Below are 9,345 nucleotides of genomic sequence, written 5' to 3' on the forward strand. Positions count from 1 at the left end.
TGTTATTATATATCTTTGTGGGTGCAGTTACGCGGTCTTTCTCTAAGGCCTTGTTTAGTTCCGAAAAGTGAAAAGTTTTTGATACTGTAGCATTTTCGTTTGTTTGTGACAAATATTATCCAATCATGGACTAACTAGGATCAAAAGATTCGTCTCGTGATTTACAGCTAAACTGTATAATTAGTTTTTGTTTTCGTCTATATTTAATGTTTCATGCATGTGCCACAAAATTTGATGTGACGGGAAATTTTGAAAACTTTTTGGTTTTTCAGGATGAACTAAACAAGGCCTAAATCGAGCAAGGTCCTGCATCACTGCTGACGTTACCACACTTTTGCATACGCAGTTTGGAACTCGAGGGCCTTCTCCGTAGTACTGTTCGCTCGAATTCTATTCAACAATTTAATCCCTCGCTTGTTTCTGGGCACCGGCAGCCGCGGCACCAACTACCCAGCGCCCACACACCCCAACTACCACACCCCACCCAGCTACCACGCCTCAGCAGACGAGACAAGCACATCAGAACGCCCTTCCTTGGCAAATTGGCATCGCAGCAGCAGAGCATACAGAGCGAAATCAATGGCGCCGGTGAAGGTGTTCGGGTCGGCGAGGTCGACGAACGTCGCGCGGGTGCTGGTGTGCCTCGAGGAGGTGGGCGCCGAATACGAGCTCGTCAACATCGACTTCCGGGCCAAGGAGCACAAGGGTCCCGAGCACCTCGCCAGAAACGTAAGTTGCCATTTTCACCGCATCTGTCGTCGTCTCCATGAACGGCAGAGAAGCAGCTGATGACTAAGCGAGAGCTGTTGATCTTGATCATCCCTCGCAGCCGTTTGGCCAAATCCCGGCGTTCCAGGACGGTGATGTCGTGCTCTTCGGTACGGTACAATCAATCCTTTAATTTACTACCAGTCCATGTCTATGATATCTTGTTGATTCGCCGTACGTACGTATGGATCGATCGTATGATGTATGTTTTCAGAGTCCCGAGCGATCGCAAAGTACATCCTCCGGAAGTACAAGTCAGCCGAGGCCGACGACCTCCTGCGCGACGGCGACCTCAAGGAGGCAGCCATGGTGGACGTGTGGACGGAGGTGGAGGCGCACCAGTACCACCCGGCGCTGTCGCCGGTGGTGTACGAGTGCCTCATCTACCCGGCGACGCGCGGCGTCCCCACCAACCACAAGGCCGTGGACGAGAGCCTGGAGAAGCTCGGCAAGGTGCTCGACGTCTACGAGGCGCGGCTGTCCAAGCACGCCTACCTGGCCGGGGACTTCGTCAGCGTCGCGGACCTCAGTCACTTCCCGTTCACCTTCTACTTCATGGCGACGCCGCACGCGTCGCTCTTCGACTCGTACCCGCACGTCAGGGCGTGGTGGCAGAGGCTCGTGGAGAGGCCGTCCATGAAGAAGCTCGGCGCCACCATGGCTGCTGCTGCCGGTATCAAGCAGGCTTAATTGAGCGCACGGGCAAACGTCCGTTGCCGATTTCTGTGTTGTGTTGTGTTGCCCGATCGTAATAGTAATAATGTAAGCGGCAGCTAGCTATCTTTGTGTGCGCGCGCTTCGTTGTTGTACCTGGATTACTGCACGCTTGTGCAATCTTATTCAATCGCGTCTTGTTTGGAATTATGCTGCCCTGCATATGGAACGTCGTTCAGATTTATTTACTACGTACACTAGTTTTTCATCATTTCTTCTCGGACGATGCAAAATTAGAGAGAAACCGAAAAATCCCTCCAACAGACATGATTTGGGCATCATCAACTAATTTTCTGGTACCTACTCATGCCACTACACCACAATCCTAAAATACTAACGAAAAACTGTTGCTAAAAGTTAACAATTACTGTTGAACCGTGAGTCGCTAAAGATTTTCTTATCTTGGTTTATAGAACAGACATGATGTTAGGCAAACATTGGCGATTTCTGTGTTGTGTTGCTCGTAAAAATCTTTGTGTATGATATTGTTGTGACCAATGGAACCTTAATATGGCCATGTGTTTATAGAAAATGTTGAGTTATAGATTTATCTTGCTCTCACATATCTTTTTGCAAGTAAAATTTGTTTTGATTATAATAATTAATTTATTAACTCCTGAGCATGTAACATTTGTAAAGTAGTTTTATCTTATTGATAACCTCTGTCACACATTAAAATCTTCACTTCAAATGAGATGTTTGCCACACCACCTTGTTTTTAATTATATATGTTTAAGAATTTACTTTAGAGCTAATAAGAGATGTTGGAAAAGATTTTATATGATTCATGTGGTACTTTCTTACTTGTGTTGAGGTATCGAGGTGGCTGAGCTATGTTGATGTTGGTTTGAGCTTTTGAATGACATATATGTATGCTCTCGTGTTAATATAATCAACTAATAATTATGTTGCTTATGCAAATTGATAATCTTTGCTTTAGCTCTACTTTTGATGAGATGATCGTTGTGTGGATGTTGAGGATGTCTATATATGGTGAAGACCAACCCCTAAATCACCTTGGGGCATGTTACCTTTCCTTATGTGTTGCTCATTTTGCTACTCAGTAAACAAGTGTCCAGGAAATGGAAATGAGAGATAAGCATCACTTTGTAACCTCCATGTTTGAAGATATGTTAATATGCTTTTCATGTTAGCTATGACTAATGCTAATTTACTATATCAGAAGTATCTCTTGTTGTTGAACCAAGTGAATGGCTTGGTTACACATAAACTGAAAATTTATTTGTTGATGATGATGTTTGCTGTAGATGTGGTAAATGTAAAAGTTTTAGATAACTTTTTTATCTTGGTTTTCCTAAAATTTATTGATTTTAGGCCAACTGTTTTGGGAGTTATGATTTTAAAAATACCCTAGGTTTTGTTTGTGTTCTAGACAGTGTTGCATTGCTATGTCTTTTTGACTAAGATAACATATGAATCACCTCTCAATGAAAATAAAAGAGTTGTAGTGCTTTTCATAATATTTCTAAAATGTTAAAGAACACTCCTTTTGGTGGTCTAGAACTCTAGAATAGATACCTAAAGCTTAATGCTAGAATCTATCCAAGTCTTGACATATTTGCTTCTTAGTGTTATTGGTCTACAAGTTGTTGAATCCTCTTGAGATGATAATAACAAAATTATAGATAACTTAATAAGATTTCTATAAAGTTAAGAATCATGTTTGCTAGATGTCTAGAACTTCATATATACATTTCTAAAGTTCATATCAATTTTCTGTCCTTGTTGTGTAGTTCTGCTTCCTTGTGGTTTTTGACCTAGTTAACTAATGAATCGGCTCTAGGTGTAAAAACAAAGTTATAGAAAAATCCCTAAGCTTTCTATAAAATATAGGATGGCCTTTATTTAGTGTCTATAACTCTAGTTATGGTTAAAACAAGTGCCTTCTGTGTTGTTGTCCAGATTATGTACATGTGCATAAGTTGATTGCTTTAACTTGCTCTTGTTTTGGTTAAACATGTTTAGTTAAAAAACTCTAGTTGCTCATGCCTTCTCGTATAACCTTGTTGAAGGGTCGAGATGGCGGACTAGAGGGGGGTGAATAGTCCTTTCTAAAACTTTAACACGCCGGCTAACCGAAATAAATGCGGAATTAAAACTATTGGTCTAGCCAAGACTACACCCCTCTATCTAAGTTCTCTAGCACCTTGAAAAGATTCTAAACAAGCAAGGTGCTACCTTAGCAAGAGCTCACCTAACCAATTCTAGGAGCAAGGTCACACAAACCTATGCAACTAGTACTTTGCAAACCGAGGGAGCTCCTACACAAACTAGTGAGGCAAGCGCACAAAGCCTAAGCTCACTAGCAAGCTCAATAACAAGGCAACTAATGCCAAATTAGAGAGTGCAACTTACTTAGCTACACAAACTAACCAATGTGACTAACAAGGTTACACAAACCAAATTAGTCACGCAAGGGAACTACTTCTAGCTACACAAGCAAGAAGGCAACTAGCAAGCTACACAAGCTAACTAATTACAAGAGCAACTACACAAGCACAAGTATATGAACGTAAGAATGAGCTTGTGTTAGGGACTTGCAAACCAACGGGAAGAACAATGTTGACACGATGATTTTCTCCCAAGGTTCACTTGGTTGCCACCAAGCTACGTCCCCGTTGAGACAAGCTCCAAGGTTGCCGCCGGTCCTCTTGCTAGTGGTGACCCGCAAGTCACACTCTCCCACGTGGAGTGCTTACCACAAGCTCTAGCACTTGACCCGGCCGGACCACTTGTCGCTCTTCACGTCTCGCTCAACTAGAGTTGCTCTTCGCGATCCCCGCGGGGTGAGCACCGTACCCCTCACAATCTCTTCTCCGGAGCACCGCACAATCTCCTTGCGTGCTTCGACGGAGTCACAAGCCACCAAAGCCGTCTAGGAGGTGGCAACCTCCAAGAGTAACAAGCACCACCGGCTTGCAACACGAACACCTAGTGCCACTCGATGTAATCTATCAATGCAACGCACTAGAATCGCTCACTCACACAATCGGATGATCACTATCAAGTATATGTGAGTTAGAGGCTTCACTAGCACTCCCCAAGCATGGACACTAAGTCCCAAGGGTGCTCAGCACCAGCCAAGGCCGGCCACCACTTCTATTTATAGCCCCAAGGGCTAAACTAGCCGTTGCCCCTTCACTGGGCAAAACACGTGAGCATCGGACGCTCTCAAGGAGCCACCGGACGCTCAACACCCAGCGTCCGGTACTCAGCTGACCGCCACGTGTCACTAGCCGTTTGAAGTCGACCGTTGCCACCAACGGCTACTTCGCACGTGCGCCTGCACAGCACCACCGGACGATGGGCACCGGACGGTCCGGTGCTCACCGGACTCGTGCGCAGAGAGTTTGTCAAACTCGCGACCTCACCGGACGCTAGGCACCGGACGGTCCGGTGCTCACCGGACTCGTGCGCAGAGAGGGTTGCAAAAACCCCTCACACCGGACGCTGAGCACCGGACTCACTCCGGTGCGTCCGGTGCACTCTTCTGTACCCGACAGCACACCGGACGCTAAAGGCCAGCGTCCGGTGCCTCCGCACAGAGCGTCCGGTGAGTGTTTCCTACTGAGAAACACTCCCGCGACTTCTCCAAATTTCCCACCGGCGCAATAGAAAATATACACTTATTTTTCTCAAAAGCGCCGAATCCCGAGAGAAACCCACACCCCTCTCAATCCTAGGAACTCCACCTCCTTTGTAAAGTGTGCCAACACCAACAAGTGTACACCACCATGTGCAAGTGTGTTAGCATTTTCACAAACATTTTCCCAAAGGAGTTAGCCTCTCAGACTTGCCACGCCACTCGATCCTAACACGTATGCAAAGTTAGATCGCTCTAGTGGCACTAGATGACCGATATGCAAACAAGTTTGCCCCTCTTGATAGTACGGCCATCTATCCTAAATCCGGTCATAAACTTCTCTACACACCTATGACCGGTGAAATGGAAATGCCCTAGGTTATACCTTTGCCTTGCGCTTTCCATTCCATCTCCTCCAATGTTGATGCAACACATGCACTAACCAATCACCAAATGATATGATCCACTTCATATCATCACGTGACCGTATTGGTTCATCGATCTTGACCTCACTTGCTCTTTACCGTTGCCTCGGTCCATCGGTGCCAAGTCTTGCTCAAGCTTCACCGTCACACGTGGTCCCTCGCTTCAAAGCCTCTGACTTGCCCTTCACTCTTGCAACCGGTCCATCAAGCCAAGCCTCATCTTGATCTTCTCCACCTTGGTCTCATGACTCCATGTCATGTCTCATATGCAATGAGCTCCTCCATCATCACATCATCACCTGTGGACTAATCTCCTGTGTATCTCACATAAACACTATTAGTCCACCTAAGTTGTCACTCAATTACCAAAACCAAACTAGGACCTTTCACTTGTGCTTGTCATGAATGTTTTTATGTGATGCATCTCTTGTTACCATTCTTCGCATTCATATATCTGTGCATCTCATCTAGGTACGCTAGATGAATCATGTGAAGGACAAAAGGGCATGATATTGGTGCCAAACACGAGGATGGTGTTTTGGTGGACCTAACCTGAAGATAGAAGGACTAAACAAGTGCTAGGATAGGAGATGCTCACCAAATGAGTGTCATCTAACAAACACTGACCTAGTATTAGATCCTAGGCAAGCCCTATAGCATTCTAATAAGCCTCCTACCCTCCAAATAGGAAAATAACATCTAAAGACACTACACACTAACACTAACCAGAGAAGTGAGGTTTTCATCCACAACTCCTATAAGAGGAGCCTCACAACAACACCTTTTATGAGAAGAATGCTGCCTAAAGTGTCACCATTGTCACCACATGGCCTAGAGCCAATCCAAACAGGGCCTTCGCCCAAAAGTCTGCCATAACTAGATCCAAAAATACTTGCATCAATTTTGCCATCACTGTGGGAGACAAGCCACCAAAGCAACACAACAAACCGCAGCCAGCGACAAACCAGGTCACAAGCTACCATGATGGATTGCCATCACGCCGACCCTCAAGGAACCGATTGATCGAATGGCTAGCTACTTCTCATCCCTCTCTCATTGACCGGATGGCTATCCGAATGTGAGTATTCCGTCCAAACATATCACCACTCCACAAAAGGCCAAAACCATGTCGCGTGCATACAAGATTCTACAGCCAACAAAGGCTGGTCAAATAAAAGGTGTAGAAACAGGCCAAGAAATGGAGCAAAAAGGACCTCCCTTCACACGTGGATGGCTAGGTAGCTACCTACATCACTAAGCCAGCCTATTTGCTTGGCTGAAAAGCTATGGCTGAAAATATTATTCACTGATTTGTTATAAGAGAAAAACACTGTTGAATGGTTGGAGATTCGGCAGAATAGCTCAAACGAATAGGCTGTCTCCCCACTTGCTTAAGCTATAAGCTTGATTTTTCTTTTCCTTCTAGGAGAAGTCCGATCGAACAGAAACTAAAACACAAACACTGGCATGCCTGATGCCCCAATGGAGATTGCTTCATCAATTCTTATTATGCTAGCGGCTAAAGGATCCAAGTTGTAAGCCTGCACACATGAGGAGAATGGTGTCCCCTTTCCTTTGCTTGACACCTGGCATGAGACCTGCTAGGTGTTTGGTGGGATAGGCAAAAGTAACGAGGATAAAAATACAACTTCAGATTCTAGGCGTAAGCCCTGCCTTAGAAGCCTGTAAGGCCTACAATGTTGGCGCCAAGGGTGGTACCCTCGGGCGTCAACCCCTCCCTAAAGGCATTGCTGAAGAATCACCTACCGCTCGTTGCTTGTCTTCCTTGTGGTTTCTGTTATCTGTGGTTCCTACCATGTCGTCGGCTCTTGGTGGAGTTCCTTGTTGTGCTTGTGTGTGCTTATATTCTACATGTAAAGGTTTGTCCTGCAGCTCTTGACCTTGCCAATGTCATTTGGCGTTCATAGTAGATGCTTTGTCGCTATCAGCTTTCTCCCATGGCGGATGCTTGCCGTCATTGGACACTCTAGCAGATGCTTTACTGCGACCCCTCAGTGGATACTTTGTCATAGCAGGCGTCTTTGTTTCTTCCTCGGCGGATGCTTGGCGTCGGTGGAATCCAGGTGGATTGTTGCATTTGGCTCTTTTGTCCCTCTCTAGTAGATGTTTTGCTGCCAAGAGCATGCTGACCCACTTCTTGGTAGATGTTTTGTCGTCGTGCTCCTTTGGTCATCGTGGACAGATGCTTTGCTGCCGTTGGTGTTGGATGCTCGTCTGTGTTCTCTAGGTGGATACTTTGCCACCACGGCATTGTCTATTTTGTAAGTAAACATTGTGTTTCCTTTCCTTATATTTGTTCCAAGTCACTCACCACTGCCCTAGTGGTTTGTAATCTATGCTATGAAGGCTCTCTCGTAATTATGTTCTGTAATTCACTCCCTTTAATAAAAAACAGACTATATTTTCGTGGAAAAAAGTTCAAAACCACAACACATACATACAAGATATAGCACACACATACAAGATATATACAACAATCAGCAAAGGTCGAGGCCTTGTTTAGTTCCAAATTTTTTTGGGAAAACGATACTGTAGCATTTTCGTTTTTATTTGACAAAGATTGTCCAATCATGGAGTAACTAGTCTTAAAAGATTCGTCTCGCGATTTACAGACAAAGTGTGTAATTAATTTTTATTTTCATCTATATTTAATGCTCCATGCATATGCCGCAAGATTTGATGTGACGAAGAATCTTGAAAAGTTTTGGATTTTTGGAGTGAAGTAAACAAGGCCCAAATAAAAGCTGCAGGCACAGGCCAAGAAAGAGAGAGAAAAAACCGACCTCCCATCATACGTGGATGGCCAGGTAGCTACCTGCATCACTAAGCTCTCAATCTTTTGTCTCGCCCCTTGCTTACGCTGTAAGCTTTAACATATTTTTCTTTCTTCTGGCAGACGTCCGGCGATCGAACAGAAACTGAAACGCAGCAAACACCGGCATGCCCTGATGCCGCAGTGGAACTTGACCAATTCTTGTTACGCTCGCGGCCAAAGGACCCAAGCCGTAAGCCTGCACGCATTTGGAGAACCATGAACGGCGTCACCTTTGCTTTGGTTGCCGCCCGGCATGAGACCTGCCAGGTGTTTGGTGGGATAGACAAGGCAATGGTGACGAGGAGATACAGTCGGGCGCCCTGCGTGAAACCTTGCTTATTAATTGCTCTGGCTGTAAAATGACAACAGAATTTGTATGCTTGCAGTGCAGTGGCACAAGTAAGATCACTTTGCTAGCCTTTTTCCTTTCCTTTTTGTTCGACTGAGGACGTGGTTTCGCTTGGATTTATGCACCAAATTTGGCCGGAGTCAGTTACTAAAGTACTAGGATAGATGCAAGTACCTCGTGAAATTGCTCACACGCCAACGACGCGAATGTTTTCACTGGTCAGTCAAAATTAAGGGCGAGAGTGGTAGAAACTTCAGGAATCTGAAATTCTGAATCGATACACTCTGAGAAGAGAGTGATTAGAAAGAGTCTCACAGAAATGGTTCAAGAATGTGTCACCGCTTGGCCAGAGCACTAAGCACATGTATCGTTTAGCCTATACTCCAGCAAGAGTAGCGAGCTGTAAAATGTCACCTTGTTTCGAAAGGAAACATATACTCATGACTGAGCATTTGGAGTGCAGGTCACAGTGAAGAATTACCGTAAGACAGCTAATCCACCCGGACACGTTAACACTGTAATTTTTTTGTTTGCATCATTGCAAACACGCATCTGTGACCAGTGGAAGATATTAAAGTTTCAGAAAAAGACAAAGTGAGGTAATTTTGCGGTGCTTATATACAAACAAATAAAGGCTCAACTCAAGGCG

General features: G+C 45.0%; 1 protein-coding gene across 1 annotated transcript; it reads left to right on the plus strand.

Annotated features, from left to right (window-relative positions):
- LOC8064247 (probable glutathione S-transferase GSTF1) lies at nucleotides 387-1,670 on the plus strand. The gene is made up of 3 exons (XM_002452196.2): nucleotides 387-729; nucleotides 830-878; nucleotides 983-1,670. The coding sequence occupies exons 1-3, from the start codon at nucleotides 580-582 to the stop codon at nucleotides 1,456-1,458; spliced, it is 675 nt and encodes a 224-aa protein (XP_002452241.1). The 5' UTR covers nucleotides 387-579; the 3' UTR covers nucleotides 1,459-1,670.

Source organism: Sorghum bicolor, chromosome 4 (assembly GCF_000003195.3).
Source record: "Sorghum bicolor cultivar BTx623 chromosome 4, Sorghum_bicolor_NCBIv3, whole genome shotgun sequence".
In the NCBI taxonomy this organism is placed as follows: Eukaryota; Viridiplantae; Streptophyta; class Magnoliopsida; order Poales; family Poaceae; genus Sorghum; species Sorghum bicolor.